Consider the following 26960-nt stretch of genomic DNA (forward strand, 5'->3'; position numbering starts at 1 on the left):
TAGAAGGAGAAAACAAAATAATTCAGGAGTCAATCCACAAGTGAAAACTCTGCAAGAGTTCAAAATTACACTAAAACTTTCTGATGTTCATAAGCACATACAAACACTTCTAAGTTAAGAACATCTGATCTTTATGCATAAGGATGCCTTCTTTCCTGTTATATCCAGGATTGATAAATTCTAGGTTAGTGCAGATGGCAATTCTTCCACTTAGCCCACATGCTGACCTCCATGTAAACAGAGGAAGGTGTGGTTGGTGATTGGCCCTGGCTCTGTGAAGGTGTTGAACTTGTTTAGCCACTCTCTTGAGATGTAGAATTGGAGGAGGCTGGGTTCCTTTGCACTGGCCAAAGCTACAACCTTTTGTCTTTCCCGCACTGCCTCTTCACTGCTCTTCCTGCAACATACATTTCGAACAAAATGGTCACTAAGGAAAAAAATGCAATAGAGGAGCACAGCACAAATCATGAAATCAAAAAGAACAGAAGATATTTCACTGTTTCTCAGATAACTCTTGAAACGGATGTGTGTGACTGGACAATGAAAAAGCCAAAAACATTAAGAGCAATACACAGGTGAACAGCAGGATGAATCAGGAAATAAATTTTCCATTAAAAATTTTGAATATTAGTTTCAAAATTAACAATTTACACAACCAAGAGGCACATATAAAGCAAATAACCATCTGTCAATTTAAACCACATTTATAGGTCAAAATCATGAAACTCCCTCACTAACAGAATTGTGGGTCCACCTACAGCACATGAAGTGCAGTTCTAGAAGGTAGCTCACCACCACTTTCTCAAGCATAACTAGGGATAGGCAACAAATGCTGACCAAGCCAGTAATGCCCACAACTTCTGAGTAAATAAAAAACATACTATACACAGCACATAAAGTAGCGTGTATTTATAGAAAATTTAATATGCTTAAAAAAAATCTGATTCTGGCCATCATTTAAGACCACAAGACAAAGGAGAAGTAGGCCATATAGTTCAAGTCTGCTCCACGATTCAGTGAGATCATACATGATCTGATCACTCTCAACTCTACTTTTCTGCCTTAACCCTCGATTCCCTTACTGATTAGGGATTCTATCACAGCCTTGAATATACTTAATAACCCAGCCTCAACAGTTCTCTGTGGTAGAGTTCCACCGATTCACCATTCTCTGTGAGAAAGAAAATATGATTTCATCCATTTTAAACGAGCAACTCCTTATTCTGAGATTATGCTCTGTAATCCTAGACTCTCTCTCAAGGATAAACGACCTCTCTACATCTACCCTGTCAAGCCTAAGAATCTTATGTTTCAAGGAGGTCTTAGGGTCATAGAGATGTACAGCATGGAAACAGACCTTTCAGTCCAACCCGTCCATGCTGACCAGATATCCTAACCCAATCTAGTCCCACCTGCCAGCACCCGGTCCATATCCCTCCAAACCTCTCCTATTCATATACCCATCCAAATACCTCTCAAATGTTGCAACTGTACCAGCCTCTACCACATCCTCTGGCAGCTCATTCCATACACGTACTACCCTCTTTGTGAAAAAGTTGCCCCTTAGGTCTCTTTTATATTTTTCCCCTATCACCCTAAACCTATGCCCCGACCCCAGGGAAAAGACTGTCTATTTCTCCTATCCCATGCCCCTCATATAGAGGTTTACAAAATTAAGGTCACCCCTCAGCCTGCAGCTCCAGGGAAAACAGCCCCAGCCGGTTCAGCCTCTCCCTGTATCTCAGATCCTCCACCTAGCAACATAGTTGTAAATCTTTTCTGAACACTTTCAAATTTCACAACATCTTTCTGATAGGAAGGAGACCAGAATTGCACGCAAAATTCCAACAGTGGCCTAACCAATGTCCTGTACAGCCGCAAGATGACCTCCCAACTCCTGTACTCAATACTCTGATCTATAAAAGAAAGCATACCAAATGCCTCAGGAATGCTGGCAAGAAATAAGTCATTTAACTTTGGCCATTTTAGAGGCAAATCTAGAACATAAAAACGGTGTTCAGAAAACATTTTCTGAATGGAGGCAACTACCTACTTGCAGAATTAACCTCTCAGATTATACAGGTACAGGAGGATGAGCCGTGGAAATTTATTCTAGAAGACATGAACGCATGCAGAAGTACAGTGAAAACACTGATTATAAAAGGAAAGGGACAACCTACACATTCCTTTTGAATCCCATGTCCTGCCCTTCCCTTTCAAAATCTCTTCTGTCAGAACTGTTAATTTGCACCTCCTACGATTTCCTTTTCGTCCATGGTACATGCTTGTTGCTTCACAACCACCAGAATAATGCTTTTGCATTTTTTAATCTATTCATGGAATGTAGACATCACTGGCTCAGCCAATATTTATTATCCACACTTCATTGCTCCTGGAAAAAGGTGGTGATGTTGAGTGGCTTTCTTGAACTACTGCAATTTGAGGGTGTACCTATAATCGTCCAGCATTCAAGGAGGGAATTCCAGGAATATGGCCCAATGAAGGTGAAAAAAATTGTGGGATGGTGTATGCTTTTGTGGGGACTTGCAGGCAATGCTCCCTTGCAGCCACTCAGATTCTGCACAGGCTGACTGGCATTGCTTTGTGCTTTCAGAAGCCACTGCCATGCACAAATCTCAGATGTCCACTCAGCAGAGAAAAGAAATAATTAGGGGAGCTTTGTTTGCAGGAGTTGGTGTTCCCATGACACTGCTGTCCTTCTACTCCTAGGTGGCAGCAGTTACTGGGCCCTAGTGAGTTGCTGAAATGCATCTTGTAGAGATAGTAGCCAGGCTCTGGGTAATCTGGAGGGAGTTACTTTCCACAGAAAGTCCAGCCTCTGACCTGCTCTTGTAGCCACAAGTACTTGCAGCATTTCCATGGCTAGTTCAGTTTGTAGTCAAATTACATCAAAGAAAACATTTTTTTTCAGTTTCCTAGTGACTTTTTTCATTCTGTCTTCCAAGCTGAAACAAGAGCAGTTTTGTCTTTTATTGGAGATGGCTATTGGCATGTGCGACTCAAATGTTACTTGTTACTTTTCAACCCAAGGTGAATGCTGCATGATGTTGCCTGTGTCACAAGACAGTGGGTGGCTGATCGAATGTTTACCAAGTACTGATCTGTATACAGCTTTAAACAAAGTAGGTGGCATGAGGAGAAATCATGCTTGCAAGCCTGAAAGACTTGTGGGAAACTTGCGGGGGGGGGGGGGATGAGAACAGCTCCTGTCCTTCCTTGAAATGGTCCCATAGGATAATTTATGCTGACTTGAGATACAGACAGGGTTGTGGTTTAAAACATTTTGTCCAAAAGACTCCTGACAGTGCAGCATTCATGTAACAGAATCAGTAGATTTTAACTTGCACATTTTAGTTGGCATTTTTCAAGTATTCCTCACCTGTAAAAAAGTACATAAGCCTCAGCATTCTGTACTACTGTTTCATGGACCTCTGTGACATACTGATCATCAAACTCGTACCACTGACCATTAATTACATTCTGGCAATAGGCTATGTAGTGACCACCTGTAAAAAAAACCAGTTGAGTACAAGCTTGTATTACCACAATCAACAGAAACCGAAAATGACCAAGAATAAACATTTGTGTTTGAATACTTATTTGATCTTTAAAAAATCTTTAAAGCAGGGTGTCCAAGCTGTAACCTCCAAGCCCTCTCAATATTACCTGGAAGCCAGGTAATCGAGTTAAATTTGGCTTTTGTCTACTCCTGACAATTCATTTTTTTAGTGAGGGGATGCTGCTGAGTTATCCAATTATACAATGACTTGAATTGAGCAAAATGGAAATTTAGTGCATAATAAAATAAAACAAGAATTTTTGAATTAAGAGGAGTAGACTGTGTTTCTTACTCACTGGTTTATCTTGCTTGAGTTTTGTGGGCCTGGAGGTTTGGAAAGGGTTCTTCGTAAGGCTGCTGCTTCAGATGCTGGATAAATCTTAAATCAGAACACCAAAAATCATTATATTAATAAACTAATGAGAATGCAACATGGTGTATGTTCATGTAAGGGTCTGTGCCCCAGGAGGTTCAATAGACTCCATTAATGCAGCCATGAAGAAAATAAAGCTTGTACACTCCAGCTTTAAGCATCAATTACTTTATTTCACTCTACATTTTTTCTAAAGATTCTGCAATGTTTTAAAAAGAAACTGAAAAGAGACACAGATTCTAAACACAGGTGAATTACAGATTATTGCATTCTAATTTAAATTGTGCAAATTACTTTGTTTTATTAATTCAAATTATCGGATAATTTGTAAATTCTTAAGCAACCTGGGATTCTGAACTAGCTGGAGCCAAATGTGTTCCTTTGAATGATGTGCACTCTAGATCATTCTCAAAATTCACTTTATGCTATTTATTCAACTAAAGGTAGATTGTACAATAATTAGTTTTTCCACTTTTCACAGAAGTTGAAATGTGGTCTGTTCAATCAGAACTTTACAATATTGGTTCTAAATGAGGGGGACAAATTGCATCTGTTTATCATGACTCTGGGTAATTTTTGAACAATTCATTATTGGAATTTTTACAAAAATTCCATTCTATTAAAGATAAACACTGGTCTCTTCCATCTGTCTCAATGAATTGCATGGTGTTACTTACTGCCTGCAGTTCCATGATGACAAATAACAGACAAAAGATCATAGGTTGTGATTTGAGATGAGCTCTCCTTGGAAAGAAATGGTCGAAGGTCAAGACCTTCCAATGGGAAAGACACGTGGCTATTTACTTTAAAGGAGTACATCACTTCATGGCGAAAGCGTTTCAAGTGAATACAAAGGATCTAGAAATAGAGGCAAAAGATTTAAAGTTAACACTACTTGTCTAAAACTTAACTACAAATCTTGTGTTGACTGCACACTTCCTATCTGCTAACCCTTCTTCCTGTTGGCAAGACTTCATAGCTCTGGCAACTGTTCCCAATGTAAGTGGCTGTCAACATTTTCCAGTCAGCTTTATTAGACCAACAATAACAATGTAGTTGCAGGATTTGGCCTGATGATGATAATAATGTGTGCCGAATTTCTAAAAATCTCCCTAATCTGCTACCATCTTGTATATCAAAAAAAATTACATTGATTTAGCAACAATTTCCCCTAGTAAATAATTGGATATGACTTCTTACAAAGTAACAATTGCTAGAATCACACACTTACTTTGGAAATAAAGTCCCGAATTAAGTTATTTGGATGCAATGGTAATAGCATCGTTACAACTCAGTTAGGCAATGAATCATTAACTTGCAATCTTCTTATACTCAAGTTTTTATTTCCAGAAACAGACATTACATATGGTGCATCGTCTATCTTAGGTTCACTCCTATTTATAGGAGCAGAGGTGAATTCTCAGTTACTGCCACCACCTGCTTAAAACTAAAGATCCAAATAACGTACGATTAAGAAAGATGACATTTTGCTGAATCTTTTCATTTTGTACATATCAGAGCAATTTGCAAGAATGCTAATTCAAGGGATAAAGCAACACTTAAACTGTATGAAAGGAGAGCTTGGCCACAGACACTGACATGAATAATGCATTAATTAATGATGATTGACAGCTAACTGCCAGGATTTGTTTAAGTTTTAAACCAGTAGGTTGACTCTGATTTTTAAAGGTAGTGCCCTGACTGTCTCATATCTTGAGTTGAAACAGCTTCAAACCACGCATGTGTTCTTTCTATCTGCAAAGAACAGAGTCCTTGGTATTAAGATACAACTTCCGGCATACATAACTTGTGCAATACTGCAAGCTTCTCAGCATAATTAGTGTCATAGAATCATAGAGCACAGAAACAAGCCCTTCAGCCCATCACACCTATGGCAACCAATAAACTCCAAATTATATTTGAGGCAGAAATTCAGGGAGCTAGGATGTTTTCTCTGGTTTGCTGCCCGTGCCATGTGCTGGTGAGATGAAGAATAGGGACAGAAAGGAGTTGAACACATGGCTACAGGGATGGTGCCAGAGGGAGGGTTTCGAGGTTTTGGATAATTGGAGCTCTTTCTGGGGTAGGTGGGACCTCTACAAGCAGGATGGTCTTCATCTAAACCAGAAGGGTACCAATATCCTAGGTGGGAAATTCGCTAAAGCTATTAAGGTGGATTTAAACTAATACAGCAGGGGGATGGGAACCAAAATTGTAGGACAGGTACAGAAGAGGATGAGAGTAGGGAGTTCCCAAATCAAGTATCTGACACTGACAAGCGAGAACCTGGTTTGAAATGTGTGTACTTCAACGCGAGGAGTATCCAAAATAAAGTGAGTGAACTGGCAGCGTGGGTTGGTAACTGGGACTTCGATGTTGTAGCCATTATAGAGACATAGATAGAGCAGGGACAGCAATGGTTGTTGCAGGTTCCGGGATTCAGATGTTTCAGTAAGAACAGAGAAGATGGTAAAAGAGGGGGAAGTGTGGCATTGTTGATCAGGGACAATATTACAGTCGTAGAAAGGATGTTTGGGGACTCGTTAACTGAGATAGTATGGGGTGAGGTTAGAAACAGGAAAGGAGAAGTCACCATGCTGGGAGTTTTCTATAGGCCTCCGAGTAGTCCCAGAGATGTAGAGAAAAGGATAGCAAAGATGATGGGCATTTAAACGGGCATTAGATAGACATATGGAGGATAGTGGGCTAGTGTAGGTTAGGTGGGCTTGGATTGGCGCAACATCGAGGGCCAAAGGGCCTGTACTGCGCTGTATTTTTCTATGATTCTCGATAAGACTGAGAGAGGCAGGGTAGTCGTCATGGGGGACTTCAACTATCCAAATATTGACTGGGATCACTACAGTACGAGTACTATAGATGGGTCGGTTTTTGTCCAGTGTGTGCAGGAGGGCTTCTGTCAGGTTTATTTTAGTGATGGAAAAGGATAGGTGTACTCCACCAAGCAAGAGTTACAGCTGGGGGAAAAAGAAATTATGATGCAATTAGGAAAGATTTAGGAAGTGTAGAATGGGGAAGGAAACTGCAGGGGATGAGAACATTAAAAATGTGGAGCTTATTCAAGGAAAAGCTCCTGTGTGTCCTAGATAAGTATGTATCTGTCGGAGATCCAAGATGGCGGCGACTCAGCAAGTCTGAGTCTACAGAGCCCTTCCCAAAACCTGGGAAAAGTGGGTTTCCTGCCCCCACCACACTTGCCAAACCACCCAAAAAATTTCTTTAATCTTAATTAGCTGCTGAATATTATATTTAAATAGTCTAATACTGAGTGGATAATGAGTAAATCGAAGGGACCCCGCAGCACTCAGAAAATAAAGACCCCTCCCCCACCCTCCTCTCCTCCGGCTGCAGCTGATGTAAAAACGGGCCTTATAGAGACGATCGCTAGATTGGAATCGACACTCGTCAATTTCATCACAGAATCCCGACAGAGATGGAACGCATTCGAAGAAAAGCTGCAGAAACAGAATCAAACCATTGGGGAATTACAGGGCCAAGTGGAGGGGGCGGAACTAAAGGCCACGACCTCCGAGGCTGCAGCACAAACAGCTGCAGAACAGGTGCGAGCTCTGGAGCAGAGAGTCCGGGCCTTTGAAATTTACATCGATGATATTGACAACAGAAATCGGAGAAAGAATATTCGGTTGCTGGGCCTTCCCGAGCAAGAAGAGAAGGGACAGTTAGTAGCATTTCTGGAGCGATGGCTGCCCCAGCTTTTAAACCTGCGGGCTGAAACGGACCGGGTAAGGGTGGAGTGGGCCTACCGGGTCGCAGTACGCGGATCTGGCCCAAACCAGCGCCCACGCCCGGTCCTGTTCCGGCTGCAGAGTTATAGGGAGAGGCAGATACTCCTGGATGCCTCCAGAAAGCTTGGAAAGGATCCTAAAGCTATGATTCATGAAGGATCCAAGATTATGTTATTTCAGGACTTCTCCCCGGCTTTGGCACGAAGAAGGAAGGCGTTTGATGAGGTGAAGAAATGTTTAAGGGACTTAGATATTCAATACACCTTACGCTACCCAGCGACGTTATGCTTTACCCACGAAGGATCCGAGTACAATTTTAGATCACCGGAAGAGGCCAAGAAACTTTTAGACTCGGTTAAATAAATCGTAAGAGACAATTTATGTTGGCTTGCCTCTCCCACACTCCGTGGGGAGAAATGGATACTTTATTCTACTTTACTTTTGCCTCTGGGAGCGGGGTTGTCTTCCTTGCTATCTTATGTTATTATACTTAACTGTAATCTGTTGGAGTTGTAATTTTATAGTTATGTGTGTTTGTACGTGGCATTGATGCTATCAGATATACTCAGGTATGGGTGGGGAGGGGTGGGGGTGCGGCGCTCACTGTTAACTCTAGCTCGGTATTATATCTAGATCCTATTAAGGAGCGCCCGAGTCGAGGGTGGGACACTGTTTGGGAGAGGATATGTTGGAACGTTGGAAAGGTAGTAAGGCCCCCTGAGAACAAGGGGGAAGATCTCCATTCAAACATGTTTAATTTTTTTTTGTTCTTATTGTTTGGAAATAGCTTCCTTTTTATCATACTGTTATGAGTGTATTAGAGAACATTTTCTCTTATTTGAAGGATGTAAGCGACTCAACTATACACTCTGGATGATTGTGGATTAGTTGAATTTTGATGATTATATATTTAAGATCTATTTTTATATTAATGTTTGTGCTTGAAAATTCTGCTTATTTTTGTAAATTTGTCAAAATGTTAAATTTCCAATAAAAATATCTATATTAAGTATGTATCTGTCAGGCAGGGAGGAGGATATAGAATATGTGAGCCGTGGTTTACTAAGGAAGTCAAATCCCTGGTCAAGAAGAAGAAGAAGGCAGCTTATGTTAGGACAAAATGTGAAAACCCAGTTAGGGCGCTTGAGGGTTACAAGGTAGTCAGGAAAGACCTAAAAAGAGAGCTCAGAAGTGCCAGGAGGGGACATGAGAAGTTGTTGGCGGATAGGTTCAGGGTTAACCCTAAGTCTTTCTATAGATATGTCAGGAATAAAAGAATGACGAGAGTTAAATTAGGGCCAATCAAGGATAATAGTGGGAAGTTGTGTTTGGAGTCAGAGGAGATAGGGGAAGCACTAAATAAATATTTTTCAACAGTGCTCACTATAGAAAATGAAAATGTTAGCGAGGAAGATACAGAGATACTTGCATCTAGACTAGAAGAGATTGAGGTTCACAAGGAAAAGGTATTAGAAATACTGCAGAGTGTGAAAATAGACTAGTCCCCTGGGCCGGATGGGATCTATCCTAGGATCCTCTTGGAAGCAAGGGAAGAGATTGCTGAGCCTTTGGCATTGATCTTCAAATCATCATTGTCTACAGGATTAGTGCCTGAGGACTGGAGGATAGCAAATGTGGTTCCCTTGTTCAAAAAAGGGAGTAGAGACAACCCTGGTAATTACAGACCAGTGAGTCTCACTTCAGTTGTTGGTAAAGTGTTGGAAAAGGTTATAAGAGATAGGAGTTATAACCATCTAGAAAAGAATAATCTGATCAGGGACAGTCAGTACAGTTTTGTGAAGGGTAGGTCGTGCCTAATGAATCTTATTGAATTTTTTTGACAAAGTGACCAAACAGGTAGATGAGAGTAAATCGGTTGATGTGGTGTATATGGATTTCAGCAAGGCATTCGATAGGGTTCCCCACAGTAGGCAATTATACAAAATGCAGAAGAATGGGATTATGAGAGACATAGCAGTTCAGATCAGCAATTGGCTTGCTGAAAGAAAACAGAGGGCTGTAGTTGATGGAACATGTTCACGTTGGTGTCCAGTTACTAGCGGCGTACTGCAAGGGTCGGTGTTGGGTCCAATGCTGTTCGTCATTTTTATAAATGACCTGGATAAGGGCTTAGAAGGGTGGGTTAGTAAATTTGCGGACGACACTAAGGTTGGTGTAGTTGTGGATAGTGACGAAGGATGTAGTAGGTTGCAGAGACATAGATAGGATGCAGAGCTGGGCTGAGAGGCAGCAAATGGAGTTTAATGTGGACAAGTGTGAGGTCATACACTTTGGCCCGAGCAATCGGAATGCAAAGTACTGGGCTAATGGTAAGAGTCTTGGGAGTGCAGATGAGCAGTGAGATCTCGGTGTCCATGTACACAGATCCCTGAAAGTTGCCACCCAGATTGACAGGGTGTTAAGGCGGCATACAGTGTTTTGGCCTTTATTAATAAAGGGATTGAGTTCCGGAACCAGGAGGCTATGCTGCAGCTGTACAAAGCTCTGGTACGGCCACACTTGGAGTGTGTACTTGTGTACAATTCTGGTCACTGCATTATAAGAAGGATGTGGAAGCTTTGGAAAGGGTGCAGAGGAGATTTACTAGGATGTTGCCTGGTATGGAAGGAATGTCTTACGAGGGAAGGCTGAGGGCCTTGAGGCTGTTCTAGTTAGAGAGAAGGAGGTTGAGAGGCGACTTAATAGAGACATACAAGATAATCAGAGGGTTAGATAGGGTGGACAGGGAGAGCCTTTTTCCAAGTATGGGGATGGGAAACATGAGGGGACACAACTTTAAAGTGAGGGGAGATAGGTATAAGACAGATGTAAGAGGTAGTTTCTTTACTCAGAGTAGTAAGGGTATGGAATGCTTTGCCTGCATCGGTAGTAGATTCACCAAGTTTAAGTGCGTTTAAGTGCATTTAAGTCGTCATTGGACAGGCAAATGGATGTACATGGAATAGTGTAGTTGGGATGGGCTTCAGATTAGAATGACAGGGCGGCATAACATCAAGGGCCGAAGGGCCTGTACTGCGTTGTAATGTTCTATACTAATCCCATTTATCTGCACTTGGTCCATAGCCTATGCACTGACATTTTCAGTGCCTACCGAAATGCTTCTTAAATATTGCAATAGTATTTAGCACTACCACTCTCTCAGGCAGCTCATTTCATATTTCTATCACTCTCATGGTGAATAAAATCTTTTCTGAGATTCCCTAAACCACATACTCCCCATCTTAACTAATGCCCTCCGTCTTAGACATTTTAAGGGAAAGCTGGGGGAAGGAATCTGATTATGGCAAACAAAACGATGAGAGGCAGAGTCAGGGGAGATTGTGAGAATCTTTTCCTGATGGCAGACCAAAGGTATAGTATCAAGACTACCCTGTTCCTACATTCTACTCTTCGGTTAATGAAGGCAAGCATCTTGTATGCTTTCATCAACCTGTGCTGAAACCTTGCAGTGATCCATGAACTTATACACAAAGGAAACTTTGCTCCTCAGTACTCCTGAGAGTTCTACCATTCTTTGTCTATGTTCTTGCCTTATTAAACCTCCCAAAATGCATCATCTCAATCTTTGCAGATAATTCAGAATTATCCAGCAAACATTGTCCTTGTACAGACTCAAATCCAATGCTGGATACTGTGTACACCAGTACTGAACAGATCATGTCTTGCTATATATTGTCCATACATATGAAAAGGCCACAAAGCAATCACTCTTGTTGCTATAAAGAACTGAGCCCGCTTCAGGTCACTCTGGAAAGGTAAGATTCCTCAACAGGTCAAATTTCATGGTTTCTATATAGTAGCAACATGGATGCTGTACCAGACTGCTGCCATCAAGCTAAAAGATTGTTCTGCCTATCTCATAAATGATTCATTGTTACGTGACTCTCAGTGCTATGATGCTAGGTATGTGGGACATATGTCTCAAGAGACTTGTGGTCAGTAATGGGATCAGGGGGCTGGAAAACGCAGGCTCAAGTCCCATTTCCCATGGTGTGATTGCTATAGATGTTCAAATAGGTTGCCTGGATTAAAAAACACATCTATCCTTGCAATCCCTGTCCTAGATGAGAGTACAGCCAATACCACCTCAGAATAATGTAGCAAAACAGGGGTCATTTGGTCCATCGCATTCTTTGGAAGTATTATCCATGGTGTGGCATGGTGGCTCAGCGGTTAGCACTGTTGCCTCAATGCCAGAGACCTGGGTTTGATTCCAGCTTTGAGCGACTGTCTGGAGCTTGCACATTCTCTGTGTCTACATGGGTTTCTACTGGTTTCTTCCCACAATCCAAAGATGTGCAAGTTAGGTGACTTGGCCATGCTAAACTGGCCAGGGGTAGATATAGGAAAATCAAGATGTCAGGAACTGTGCAGCGTAGTTCCAGATTCAGAACACTTATTTGGGTGTATAACTGCCTTTTAAAAATTGCCCCAGTGCCAGGGACCCTAGAACAGGTTTGGGTGAGTTACTCTTCTGAGGGTCAGTGTGGACTAGTTGGGCCAAAGGGCCTGTTTCCACACTGTAGGGATTCTACAAATTAGTAGAACTCTTGTTTTCTTCATGGCATAGCTGAAAATGTGTTGCTGGTTAAAGCACAGCAGGTCAGGCAGCATCTCAGGAATAGGGCCCTATTCCTGAGATGCTGCCTGACCTGCTGTGCTTTAACCAGCAACACATTTTCAGCTGTGATCTCCAGCATCTGCAGACCTCATTTTTTACTCGAAGATTTCTTCATGGCATAGCTTACTTCAAATCAACTAATGCAATATCCCAATCTATATCAGATCACCTGGCTCAAAGAAGTTTAGGAGGCATTTTGGCAAAATAAGGAGAGAAAGGATCGTATTAAATTTTAACATCAGATAATAAATCAAGATACATTTCTTTTGCAGAGCTCCCAGTTTATTTAAGGGAAGTATTACAGTGACAGCACAATTGTAGGTGTCTCTACATAGGAATGGCACAGAAAGGCCTAGGGTGGACACAACGCAGGAATGGAGGAGAACATGTATGAGGAGAGGAAAGATACAAGGTTAACCTGACAGCTAAGCCATACAGCAGATTCAACTTTTAATCTATTTAAAAGTAAATAAAACTAATTGTTAGTTTCTACGTATTACCATGCAGAGTTTACTCTTTCAGACTTATTGAACCAGTGAGGTGCTGCAGAAGCAGAAATTAAAATAGTCACAGTTGATCAGTAAATTTCATTGTTCAATTGAAAACTGGGTCATATTGAGTATTCAAAGAATGAAGCTTATTGTGAAAAGTTGTCAAAATAAAGAATCAATTATATATACACAACCTAAAAGGAAACCAGCAATAAAATGTCTAAACAATTAACTTTCTTTAGTTTACAAGGAAACAGTACTAGCAACGTATTGTTTACAAATATATAATCATGGTTCAGATACAGTAATGCCAAAGCCAAATGCAAGACATGTTAAAGTAATCAATGAAGAAAGCTATTGAAGTAAGCCTCTTTCTGAACTCAGTTATAATTTTCAAAAGATAGAAACTACAAGTATTGAAGTGCAGAATTGCAAAATACCAATTCGCATATAAAATTCTTATTAAAGTAATTTGAACTGACCATTAAACTACTGGTGTACAATAACAAATCCGATTAGACGTTGGTCACAGCAATAGGAACTTACATAGTCGAGCTAAAAACAAGAAAAAGGCTTTCTTGAAAACCATTTAACATTGTTTATTCTGGTAACTCACCTGCTTGTTCATAATCGAATAGGAAACCACTGTTGTGCTTTTGGGTTTTATTTTTCAGATTAAGACTATAGTGTCGTGAACATAAATAACATCTCAAATCTTGGTAGATTGAATGTTTGCCACCTACCTCTGGAAGCTTAAGGACTTTGCAATACTTGACTCCATTCCTTAACCTGTAAATCAAAAAAGTTTTAAGTTGGTGAACTTAAAACAATATACACACACACACACACACACAGCTTAATCTAATGCAACCCGTATTAAAGCAACTTAATTCAACCCCCAATCTCGCCAAATCTTACTTTGTAGATAGTTGCACAGACAGGTTAAGGGGTGACATTTGGGGGAATGGGAATAAAAAGCAAGCTGATATTCATAGTTGAATTAAATTCCTGTTTTACTTCAGTCTGTGATTATCCACATCCCAATGAATCAAAGGGAATATATAAGGTCAAAGGTAAATGTTGATCAGCAGCATCCCCTCATGCTCCAAACTGAATATCCTAAAAATCGAAAGGCACTCTCCTCTCTCTCTGCCCATTTCCCCAATACACTCCAACTTGTGTCAGGAATACATTTACCATGACACCAATTCTCTGCATAGAAGCTGCTCAGTACATGTCACATGTTCAAAAAGTTAACTCGATTATTGGTTATTTAATATGGGGGCGGAATGGAAGGTCCGTGGTTAGCACTGCTACCTCACAGCACCAGGGTCTCAGGTTTGCTTCCAGCGTCGGGCGACTGTCGGTGTGGAGTTGCACATTTGTCTAGTGTCTGCATGGGTTTCCTCTGGGTGCTCCAGTTTTCTCCCACAGTCCAAAGATGTGCAGGTCAGGTGAATTGGCCATGCTAAATTGCCCATTGTGTTAGGTGCATTAGTCAGAGGGAAATGGGTGTGGGTGGGTTACTCTTCAGAGAGTCAGTGTGAACTTGTAGGGCTGAAGGGCCTGTTTCCACACTAAGGAATCTAATCTAATCACCTGTTAAAAAGAAACTGTAACACCCAACCAGAATGATTATTGAACTTGTGGTAAGACAGTTAGAAGAAAACAGTACACATTTCTACTTACTTCTTACATCGCTCACAACTGTACATATTGTCACCTACAAAAAAAAAGGCAATTACATTTATTGGTTAAGACATTAAAAATTATATATAGTTTCCAATTGCTCGTTAATAGTCTGGAAAGCAGAACAGATGTGAAACACGGGATCACGGAAGGCAGTAAATGAGAATTGAACTGAGGCCTTTACTCTAGTTTAAAGAAAAACAAATACTTGCATTTATATAACAGCACTCACAATATTCCAAGGTGCTTTACAGCCAAATAAGTAATTTTTGAAGTGCCGTCAATGTTGTAACATGGGGAACACTGCAGCCAATGCATAAACAGCAAGCTCCCACAAACAGTGATGATAATCAGTTTATTCAGAGTAATGCTGATTGAGTGTTAACAAAAACCTGGACTGCTCTAAAAAACATTTTCAAGGCACTTGCTTCAATGCAGGACTCACTGTGAAATTGAAAAACTTAAGAGCTATGCAGGTTGTTCATGTTATGGAATATCGCAGATAAAAGATAGGTGATGGAGTGTGGGAAAATTATCTTTACATTAAGAGGTCCATGGCTGTGGAATGCACTGTTGGGGTTTAGCAGTTGAAGCAGGAACCAGGACAAAATGAGATCGGATAGGTGAATGAAGGAAGATGGGGTACGAGAACAAGGTGGGTAAACGTGATAAGAACCGTATGCTCACGTGGAGGGTGAATGCCGACATGGACTGGTTGGGCTGAATGGCCTGTTTCCACGTTGTAACTTCTATGTATTTCTATGAAAAGCAAACAGTACAAAATAAATCTCAATGAACTCGCCTTTCAGCTCATCAGCAGCAAAAAAGGCAGCTAAGCAATCTTCTAAAGTCACTACAGGACCCCAGAACCAGCTTGGGATGCAGGATACGACAAACCTGCAACGAGAATTGTATAAGCACTACAATCAGTCAAAATGAGTACTTGTTTTTGAGGTAAAGTCAAGAGTTACAAAACCAAGAACAAAAGTATAGGCTTTAAGCTGAAAGAAAACTAACATACAAAAAAAATTAAACTTGCATATCAATGCTTTAAATACAAAGATAAAATATTGTCAAGTCTCAGTTTATAACTTGAAAATTTCTCTATTTTGTTTAATACTCCCTAATCCTCAAGGCAATTTCACACATGAGTGTTTGAAACTCTAAATGGAGCTAAAATTATGCTGCAGGAAATGCAGTTACCTCCAATGCGACAATAACTCACGAGTTCAGTAAAAGGAGATCAGAGAGAAGAATGCTTCCTATTAAGAGTGACTCCATAAATTTGCAGTAGCGCTATTAGGAGGCTGATAGGCTGAAGTCTAAATTTGATCATAACAAATATTCAAGAAGTGGAGGAAGAAACAAACTTCCAAACAGACCCACATGCAATTTATGTAGAGATGAGGTTACAACCAAGCTGCACAGATGAGATCAGGATATCCCTACACAGCACCTTTCTTTCTTCTATCCTGAGGAAGAACTGCTCACCTTTATTCAATGCTTCACCTTCACACCACCAGCCACTCCCAAAATCATGAACACACTATTTGTCTAATAAACTATTTATGTACAGGTGTCAATTTTAAGTAAATAAACTTGTATAAAGGGAAGACAAGTTTACACAAATTCAGAGTAAAGCAACATCAGCTATACACAAAAAGTATGATTTAAAAGAAATGTAACATCTCCTTAAATAACAGCAATGTAGTGAATATGCAAATATTGTACCAAACCCAAAATTCATAATGGGTACTAAAACTTAGAACATTGCTTGGATGGCTCAAAGCCATGTAGTCTGCAATATCTAGTAAGCTTTGCAAACACTATTTACCTTCTAATATAATCCATAATGAACGCGACCCAACCTTGTGTACTGTAGGCATCACTGCAGGTGCCCGTTTTCACAGGTACATTTTGGTGGATGGATGCATGCAGTTTAGCTAAATCTTCCTTCCCAGGGATTGGCAATGACAAATCCTGAAATGTTTCCACTGTGGAAGAAATCTGCAAGAGGAAAGAGCCAAGAATGTTCACACAGAAAACTAGAGGTCTAACTGGAATCAAAAATTACTGCTGGCTCTGTATACTGTGAAATTGATAGCATAATTCAAACTACTGGATTGCATCTTGCATCAACATTGCACGCAATGCTCCATTTCTCCTCCTGCCTTCCAGGCTTTAACACTCTAAATACATTCTTAAATTTAAATTGCACAATTAGTTTCTCATTACCTACAGAAGCCTCTCTCATTCAGGGTACATCAAGGTCAATGGTGCATAGTATTTATTTTATTCTTTGATAGTATTTCACTATCACTGGCAAGACCAGTATTCATTTATGCCCAATTTCTCTTAAAGTGAGCGGCTTACTAGGTCATTTCAGAGGGTAGCCAAGAATCAACCACACTCCCGTGAACCTGTCAACACATATCGGCCAGACTAGGTAAGGACAACAAATGGTTAACCAGATGAGTATTTTATATGAGACATCAATAGCTTTTCTAACTGTGACTACTTTTCAATTCATGTTTTTTAAAAATATATTTGCTTTTTAATTGAAATTCCACCAGCTATTATGGTAGAATTTTAAATCATGTCTCCAGATCAGGACCTCAGCCTTATTAGTTCAGTGACATTAGCAGTATGCTGGCTCCCCATAACATTGCAGCCATCAGCACTCTACAGGTATGAAGATTGGAGTGTCCACAAAATCAACTTTATGGTCATTAATAAATGTATTCAGCCACCACTAGTAGCCCAAGTGCCAGTCCTACACTGAAAAGTTGCCTGAGGGGAAAAACCATCCAAAACTAAAATAACCCTTTTCTTTTGGAGCATCAACCTTGTCTCAGGGATGATATTGCCATAAGTTCAAATTTCACTCCAAAATCTTAAGTGCACATAACTCAGGCTAATGCTTCTATTGTGAGAGCTTTTAAACTCTTCATCTATGAACTTCAGTGAATTCTACAGTTGTAAGAATATCAATTTTCAGTGTCAGATATTAAATTGTTTCAGTCCAACAACTTAAGGATACTTTTCGATATCCTGTTTAACCCTGCACCTGCCCCTCAGCAGAAAGTAATTGCATTTGACAATTCTGCTTCAAACAATATAATTCCGTCAAGGGAATGTTCACCTAACAATTATGACGGGGTTCATTTGGCATGCCATCAATCACAGAAGAAGAAAAGCTGAAAAGGATATAATAACTCTCTTAAAAATACACGTGACACTTACTCGATCACATGTGAGACACTGGACTAAGCTCAAAATTGACCCATCAAAGATATCAGAAATTACACTGCGGTACTTGGCTTGTTTCTTCTTTTTGGCAGATAACAGAAGTTGAGCTGAGTAAACAAAGATACATAAATGAATTACAGCGTGACTAAACTAATATAACATAAAATCAATATTGTTAAAAAACCAAGGTTGCTAGATTAATGGGGTATGCTAAAACTTATTCACTCATTTTTGTTGGATTTGAGCATCGCTGGCTGCCCAGCAGTTATTGCCTGTTTCTTGCTGCACTAAGGTGACAAGCTGCCTTCTTGAACCGCTGCAATCCACCTGCTGACCCACAATGCCATCAGGGAGGGAATTCCAGGATTTTGACCCAGTGATACTGGAGGAACAGTGATATATTTCTAAGTCAGGACTGTGGGTGGCTTGGATGGGAATTTGTAGGGGGTGGCATTCCCATGCATCTACTTCCTTGTCCTTCTAGATGGAAGTGGTTTTGGGTTTGAAACGTGCTGTCCGAGGATCTTTGGTGATTTTCTGCAGTGCATCTTGTAAACAGTACACACTGCTGCTACTTAGTATCAGTGGTGGAGGGAGTGGATGTGGTGCCAATCAAGCCAGCTGCTTTGTCCTGGATGGTGTCAAGCTTTTTGAGTATTGTTAGAGCTGCATTCATCCAGGCAAGTGGGGAGTATTCCATTACACTCCAGACTTATGCCTTGTAGATGGTGGACAGGCTTTGGGGACACAGGAGGGGAGTTACTCGCCTCAGTATTCCTAGCCTCTGACCTGCTTTTGCAGCCACTGCATTTATGTGGATTCAGTGATGGTAATGCCATTGAATGTCATGGGGCAGTGGTTAGATTATCTCATGGATTGTCGTAGCCTGGCATTTGTGTGCCACTAATGTTACTTGCCACTTATCAGCCCAAGCCAAGATATTGTCCAGATCTTGCTGCCATGTGGGCATGGACTGCTTCTGTGTCTGAAGGGTCGCCAATGATGCTGAACGTTGTTCATCACTGATTGCACAATCCCATTGCTGACCTTGTGAAGAAGGGGAGGTCATTGATGAAGTAGCTGGAGATGGTTGGGCCTAGGACACTAGGCTGAGCAACCACAATAGAGGGGTCCTGGAGTCGAGATGATGGACCTCCAACAACCATGACTTTCTTCCCATGAGTTAGATATGGCTAACCACTGGAGAGTTTTCCCCAATAGCAAAACTGGAATCAGTGGGCAAGGCTCCTCGATGCCACACTTGGTCAACTGCAGTCTTGACATTAATGGCCGACACTCTCACCTGACCACCAGAATTCAGCTTTTATTCTCTATGTTTGAACAAAGGCTGTAATAAGTTCAGGAGCTGAGTGGCCCTGGCAGAACCCAAACTGGGTGTCATTGAGCAGGTTATTGTTGTGCAGGCGCTGCTTGATAGCACTGCTGATGACACCTTCCATCAGTTTACTGATGATAGAGTAGACTTATGGGGTAGTAACTGGCCCGGTACATAGGACATACTTTCCATCCTCTCGGGTAGATGTCAGTGTTGTACCTGCAGTGAAACAGGTTGGCTAGGGTGCACCAAGCTCTGGTGCACAGTTCTGTAGTACTATTGCTGGAATATTGTCAGGGCCTGCAGTCTTTGCAGTAATCAGCGTCTCCAACCGCTTCTTGATATCACGTGTAGCGAATCAAATTGGCTAAAGTCTACAATCTTCAATGTTGGGGACCACTGGAGAAGGCAGAGATGGATCATCCACAAGGCACTTCTGGCTGAAGGTTACAGTGAAAGCTTCAGCCTTATCTTTTGCACTAATGTGCTGGGCATTTCAATCATTGAGGACGGGAATATTTGGGGAGCTTCCTCCCCCACTGAGTTGTTTAGTCATCCACCATCATTCACGACAATGTGTAGCAGGACTGCAGAGCTTTGATCTAATCCGTTGATTGTGGGATCACTTAGGTCTCTCTACCACTTGTTGTCTACGCTGTTTGGTATGCAAGTATTCCTGTTTGGTAGCTTCACCAGGGTGACACCTCAGCTTCAGGTATGTCTGGTGTGGCTCCTGGCATGCCCTCCTGCACACTCCATTGAACCAGGGTGTGGAAACATTTGCTGGGCTATGGCTTCCCTCCTGGTTAAGGAACCATTTTGTGGAAGTGCCCCTCATCCAGCAGATTGATAGTATTTAGCATGTAGCTGTGGGAGGCTGTCTCACACATAACTTGCGCCCCCGTCACTGTGTGCAGCTTAATTGCTCAAAAGGCACCTCCTCGTGTCAAGTAGCTTCTATCTCTCTACGATATATTGCCAGTGTGTGTTGCTCCTGTAATTAAGGACATCTGTCCTGCATTTGTCAAGGATCTCTGTAATCAGCATGTTAGGTGATAACTTTCAATCCTGTTTACTTGTAGAATGTATAGCATCTTTTAGGGCTGACCGGAGAGTTGACCCCTGATTCAGTACCTCCTCAGACTATACTGACACTTTGTAACTAATGGTCAGCCTGTCTTGTTTTCGTTGTAACCTTGAAACTTTCTGCTGTACTTCGGAATACTGTTAGGACAGAGGTTATCCCCATGATGCATCTTGTAATTAATTGGTTAATGTTCAAGGTCCACCTCTCCAGATTTTCTTTACAGGGTTGATCCCCTGGCTTGATGGCAATGGTTGGTGGGGGATATGCTGGACCATGAGGTTACAGATTGTGCTGGAGTGCAATTCTACTGCCGTTGATGGCCCACAGTGCTTCATGGATCCCAGTCTTGAGTTGCGAGACCTGTTCGAAGTCTGTCCCATTTTGCATGGTGATACTGCAGCGAGTAACTCACCTTTTCACTCCCCAAAGCCAGTCCATCATCTACAAGGCACAAGTCAGGAGTGTTATGAAATACTCTCCACTTGCTTGGACGAGTGCAGCTCTAAAACACTCAAGAAACTTGACATCATTTAGGACAAAGCAGCCTTCTTGACTGGCATTACACCCACAAGCATCCACTCCCTCCATTACTGGTGCTCATTAGCAATAGTCTGCACTATTTACAAGATGCATTGCATAAATTCACCAAAGATCTTCATATAGCACCTTCCAAACACAACTGGTTCGACCTAGAAGAACAAGGGCAGCAGAAGCATGGTAATACCACCACCCTCCACCATCCTGACTTGGAAATATATCATTGTTCCTTCACTGTTGCGTGGTCAAAATCCTGGACTTCCCTCCCTAAGGGCATTGTGGATCAACCCACAGCAGGCGGACTGCAGTGGTTCAAGACAGCAGCTCACCACTTTCTCAGGGGCAATTAGGGATGGGCAATAAAATACTGGCCAGTTAGCGCTGCCCACATCTCACAAATGAATTTTAAATTATGGTTTTTAAAAATATCTTTTTTAACATTAGAGTTAAGACAGTCAGTTGTACCTTTCCATAATCAAGACCATGTTATACCAAATCTCCAAATGGCAAACATACTATCATTTCAGCTATTTAAAAAAAAGCGTACTGGCAAGAAGCATTCTTTGAAATGCAAAAGTGCTCATGAAAGGATATATAATAATAATTACACAGGGAAAAAAAAACAAAAAGAGTTCTTAGCTAAGATCAAAACTTAACACTTTAAAAACTCAGCCCAAGAGAAACAACAAGGAAATGATTATTTTTAAACTACCAGGAAGAAGGGTACCTTTTTTGAGGGAAAATGATGACATCGCTCGCATTGGACTCGATCGAGGTGGGCTACTGGACAAATTAGAATGAAGTTCCTGGTGGATGGGACTGCAAGGTCGTGACGTGCAACGCATGTTTACGTCATTGTCAGGTTCTGGGAGAGACAAACAGCAATCAAGCTAAACAGATTATGTTGCATTGCCTCTGGGCAACACTTGCTGCACATTGCATATTATAGTCAGCTTTACACAGAGGGCATCTATCAGTGAAAAACCCATCAGGACAAAACAAAAATTCATTCCCATTTTCCGAGTTGCAATTGCAAGCCCTGCTGTAAACAAACTTCGACCCACTCAATAACCCAGATTAGTGAATATCATTCTAGTTTTCTCTCCATCGAAGCACATATTATAATGTGCTGCCAAAAAACCTAGCTCCAAAATAATTGCATCTAACAGTAGTATACCAAAATATACCTAGAATATTTTAACCTTGAGGGACATGAGATTCAGAATGCAGATTGATTCTCAACTCAATATTTCATTCTTGACTCAGAGAACGCATTTTAGAAAAATTAAGTAACGCACCTGGTGTTCTGAAAGTACTGCTGGAAGCCATAGAAGTAGGAGCATCTCCAGAACCTCCAGCATCTCCAGAACTCAGAGATGTGTCCACGTCTGCATCTTCATCGATTGCATCCACTGTGCCCAACCTGTGGTGCCCATATGAAAATTTTCTGTCCTTCTGCCTCTCCTTTTCTGAAATTCCTTTCCCGCATTCGTCCTGAATTAAGAGCTCAGTCTCGATCTGCTTCTCAGCAGCACATCTGTTTCTGTTCTCTCCTTCTCCTTTGTCACTGCTTGCGCCGGAATCGCAAGACAGAAATTCGTCCTCCGAAGGGCTTCTATCACCATCACGCTTTTCATCCGAGTCACTGGAGCAATCAGAGTCTCGCTCAGTCAATGGCTCTTTAAGTTCTTCATGGAGTTGATCCATCAAACAGCGGAGGAATTCCTGTGTGTCCTGCAAAGTCATAAGGATTACAGGGATGAAATTCAAATTTACCTGCTAAACAGTAGGTGACAATTGTGCTGAGTTTATCGTCTTTGACTTGATTGAGGTAAAACCCAACTATGCACTGGAAATGAGCAGTACAAATTATCAGTATTGCAATATTTGCAGGAAGAGGTTCAACAGTGTCCAGCAAACAGGGGCCTCTGGTGGAAGTAAGTGGTTAAGGCAACTATTCAATAATGAGCAAAATTCATTGATTCAAGGGTAGAATTATTGTAGCTGCTCAATCACGAACTGATCACAAGTGGTTGATTCTAAAGTTCTGCTGACCATCCAAATAGTTCAACACTAAACTGGTAGAAGAAAGGTTTAGATCTGGTTATGCTCTGTTGTTCAAACATTTATTTCTTCATTTCCTACATTACATCATCTCAAAATATACTTCATTAACTGAAAAGTGCTTTAAGGCACTCTGAAGGCAATGCAAGTTTTTCATTTTCAGCTGACACTCCAGTGCAGTGCTGACAGTGAATTACAGTGTCAGAGATGTCCTCCCAATAAAGCTTTTATGAAGATTCATGCAGAGGATGGTGCACGTATGAAACGCACTGCCAGAGGAAGTGGAGGAGACTGGCACAATAACATTTAAAAAGCATCAGGATGTGGATATGAATAAGAAGAAGGATTAGAAGGATATGGGTCAAATTCTAGCAAATAGAACTAGATTAATTTAGAATATCTGGTCAACATAGTGGAGTTAGACCAAAGAGTCTGTTTCAATGCTACATAACTATGACTCTCAAGTGTTACACAATTAGTTGAACATATACATGTTGAACTAAAAACTTTTCAAACATAGGATACAATAATAAAAACATTGCATTTGTAAAGAATCAGGCTGCCAGATAGATACTGAGGCTGCAACATTTAGAGAAGTCACATGACTGTGTAAAAAATGTTATTTCGACAGCCAGCTAGAGAGAACTTGCCTAAGCATTCTCATTTTCTCTCGACCCTTTTTCAAGGTTTATGAGTTGAAAACCCACTGAAAGACTATGGAGGATTCTTGAAGGAGAAGTCCGTCTCCAGGAAAACCGGACCATAACTGATCCAGGGAAAAATCCTAATACTAATAGCTTGAGCAACAAGTTACAGATGCACGCCAGCATTTTAGACAAATTTGAATAATTTTATTTAGAACTTAATTGCTCCTTGGCCGCAAGTCCTTGAGTTGTGGAGAGTTTTATAAAAAACACTGAATACCCCAGACTTAGAGGGAGGTGAATATGTCTTTTTTTGGAAAAGGTTATTTGGAGATATTTAGACAATTTAGCACTTTCTAAAATTATCTTTGCACCTTTGCTTGAATAAGATTTTTTGCAATAAATGAGCTCTTTATTTGTTAATTTAAAGGAAGTTGGTTGACTGGGTCTGGATATAGAGCAACATATTGATAATTCATATCTCGACAAGAACAGCTCCGTTCTAAATTCAAGCTTTGTCGTGGCCAACGGAAGAGTGGGAGAAGGAATCAGTCCACCCTTCCAAATGATCATTAGGGTTATAAGGAAAGGGCAGGAAAGGGGACATGAGGAATGTCGGGATCAGCCACGATTCTACTGAACGAGAGCAGGCCTAGTGGGACAACGGCCTACTCCTGTTCCTATTTCTTGTGGTCTTATTATGGTCTCAACTGGGACGGAACACATCAATAACACTAACTCAATCATCCCTCTCAGGTGAGTGGGAAAGCTCTCATTACACTACTTTGAAGAACAGCAAAATAGAGAAACTTTTGTCATTGTGACACTTTTTGCCTGTGTGACCTTGCTGGCTAGATTTCTGACTGTTTTCTGCATTACAACAATTCCACTTTACAGAACAATCTTACATTATCCAAACACTTTCATTGATGAATAGAAGGGTAGGCGACAGGAGCAGAGTGGGAATTCAAACTTTCAAGCCTACTTCTTCATTCAATAGGTCATGTCTGATCATTGTCTTCAATACCCTAACTCCGTCCTCCTTCCATATCCCTCGATCCCTTTAGCCACAAGAGCTATATCTGTCTCCTGCCTGAAAACATGTTTTGGCCTCAACCTCTGAGTGAACTCCACAAGCTCAACTCCTCCCAATATAAAAAGAAATTCCTTATTTGATTTTCTCAATAATTCTAGCTGTATTTTCCAACTTTTTTAAAAAACAATGTCTGTTCTCCTCCCCTCCCTTCATATTTTAAACAAAAAAAATTCTTGCCATCACTTAACCCATATCCCTTCTGAGTAATTTGGACCCGCCTTAGGATGATTTTTTTTCCTGTTTTCTGCCTTACCTTCTTGCTTTCAACTTTCAAGGATTATTTTAACTTCTGAGCTCCATCTCTAATTAAAAAAACACTCAAATGTCAGCATTATTTCATAAGAGCAAGCAAAATGATCAATTGTGCCTTTGCCAGGTCTCTGCCACAATAATTCAAAGAAATTTCACTGCCCTGGTCTCATGACATAATGTTATTATTTCCCTCTGCCTCAAACGTTGTACATTTACTGCATATTAGCTTGCAAGTTGCTAGTAATAAAATGTACTTACATAGAAGAATGCACTACAACTGTAAGTTTCCCTTTTAATTGCACCATATATTTCAGAGTACAGTCACATTAAAAAAAACTTTAATTATAACAAAAAGGAACATGAAATTGAGTATTATTCTGATTCTCAGTCAAGGATGCTCACAATAAGATTGAAACCTAGTTATTGTGAACCTAGTCACGCATTTGGATGTTGTCAAATGCTTCAAAGAGAAAATACAATAGCATGTAGCCAAACATTCTGCACACAGCATAAATAGCAGTAAAAGAAAGAGAAACATAAAGCAAGTATTATAACTGAGAACAACAACAAAGCACAATGCAAACTCACAGAACACCTTATTATCCACTGGGATTTTACAGCCTCAAGGTCTCAATATTCAGTAACTTCAAAAACCGACCATTATGTCGTTTTCCATTTCTCTCACATTCCCTCCCTATGTGAATTCAAGTCTGAGAGTGAGATTTTAAAATCAATGCAAGATACTTTCTCCCATTAAATTCAGTTCAAGACATGCTTGTTTACAAATTTGCCAAATGCATTTTTACAAGATTCATGCATGGAACAAGGGCATCACTCACTCAACCAGCATTAATTGCCCACCCCAAATTGCCCAGAGGGCAGGGAAGAGTTAATCGCACTGCTGTGGGTCTGGAGTTACATGTGGCCAGACCAGTTAAGGATTGCAGTTTCCTTCCCTGAAGGATATTAGTGAACAAGATGGGTTTTTCTAACAATTGACAATACGTTCACAGTCATCATTAGACCTCTTAACTCCAGATTTTTAATAAAATTTAATTCAAATTTCACCATCTGTGGTGGCGGATTTGAACCTGGGTCCCCGGAACATCTGTCCCTTTAAAACTTAAAAAAGAGACTAATATTCAGGACAAAATATTCACTGCAAAATCTGACAAAGAAAACTTTTGTTATTCAGTCCAACACAAACACATTCAGACCAAGATTATTGTAACAACAGGGAAGTGACTGGAACTGAGCTTCAAATGATTAGTTAAATAAATTTCTCACTTCTGTTTTCCAAAGCTCAAAAGAAAGTCAAAAACCTGCCTTTTTCTTCCATATCTACATGAAAATGTACAGCTATTCTGTTGTGATTACAGCTGGACATGAAATGGCAGTTCCCCATGTCATTTAAGGAAAACAAACAGCATCCAATGCAGCTCAGTTTTACAACTTCACAAGGCAGCACAGGTCAAGCTGAGTTGAGGGCTAGTTCTGTTGTTTGACATTGCACTCACTGAGTCAATGGAACACCAACAGCTTGAAACAATAGCCACTTGCTCATTAAGACAAACTGCTGAATGTGAAACAAATGGCTGATAACGAACATCAGCTACAAGGAACAACTCTTCAGGAAACTTTGAGCTGCAGGAGTGGATAAAACTGAACAAAGCCACAGTTCTGAATGATTTCCTTTACCTGCGAAGCAAATTATCAAAGTTAACTTTTGCCTGTGCAACACAAAGGAGGGTTAGAAAAATTTTCCATTCACCTCCCGTATGAAGTGTTGGCTATTGGCAGGAAACACTGTAATCAGTGAAACCATCAACTACATGCTTCATTATAACACACCATTTGGACTGGTTGCCAAACAGCCCGTTATAATGATCACTTTTGCAGATTCCTGGCAACAACCAATATTTTATATGCACCACAGATTGATTCTTTCATATATCTCAAGGCAACAAATGAAGGGCAGGCTTAAGACAAATGTTACTAAGTTCTGTAGTTCTTTGGAAAAAAACCCAGCAGCTGCAACAGGCTGTCAGGAAGGTCTGTTAAGGAATGGCTGCTGGGTTAGATTAGATTAGATTAGATTACTTACAGTGTGGAAACAGGCCCTTCGGCCCAACAAGTCCACACCAACCCGCCGAAGC

General features: G+C 40.8%; 1 protein-coding gene across 3 annotated transcripts in view; it reads right to left on the bottom strand.

Annotated features, from left to right (window-relative positions):
- usp20 (ubiquitin specific peptidase 20) overlaps nt 1-26960 on the bottom strand; it is a 67489-nt gene that overhangs the window by 14400 nt on the left and 26129 nt on the right. For all 3 annotated transcript variants that reach the window (XR_009645826.1, XR_009645825.1, XM_060841550.1), the window contains exons 10-19: nt 22047-22482; nt 21476-21613; nt 17783-17895; nt 16374-16546; nt 15342-15436; nt 14540-14573; nt 13594-13639; nt 4631-4811; nt 3401-3527; nt 228-397 (exon numbers count right to left, since the gene is read on the bottom strand). Coding sequence is in view for 1 of the 3 variants with exons in the window: in XM_060841550.1 (XP_060697533.1) it covers nt 228-397; nt 3401-3527; nt 4631-4811; nt 13594-13639; nt 14540-14573; nt 15342-15436; nt 16374-16546; nt 17783-17895; nt 21476-21613; nt 22047-22482 (1513 nt within the window). In the remaining 2 variants the exon portion in view is untranslated. The remainder of the gene's footprint in view (nt 1-227; nt 398-3400; nt 3528-4630; nt 4812-13593; nt 13640-14539; nt 14574-15341; nt 15437-16373; nt 16547-17782; nt 17896-21475; nt 21614-22046; nt 22483-26960) is intronic.

This window comes from Hemiscyllium ocellatum, chromosome 21, assembly GCF_020745735.1.
Source record: "Hemiscyllium ocellatum isolate sHemOce1 chromosome 21, sHemOce1.pat.X.cur, whole genome shotgun sequence".
Taxonomy (NCBI): Eukaryota; Metazoa; Chordata; class Chondrichthyes; order Orectolobiformes; family Hemiscylliidae; genus Hemiscyllium; species Hemiscyllium ocellatum.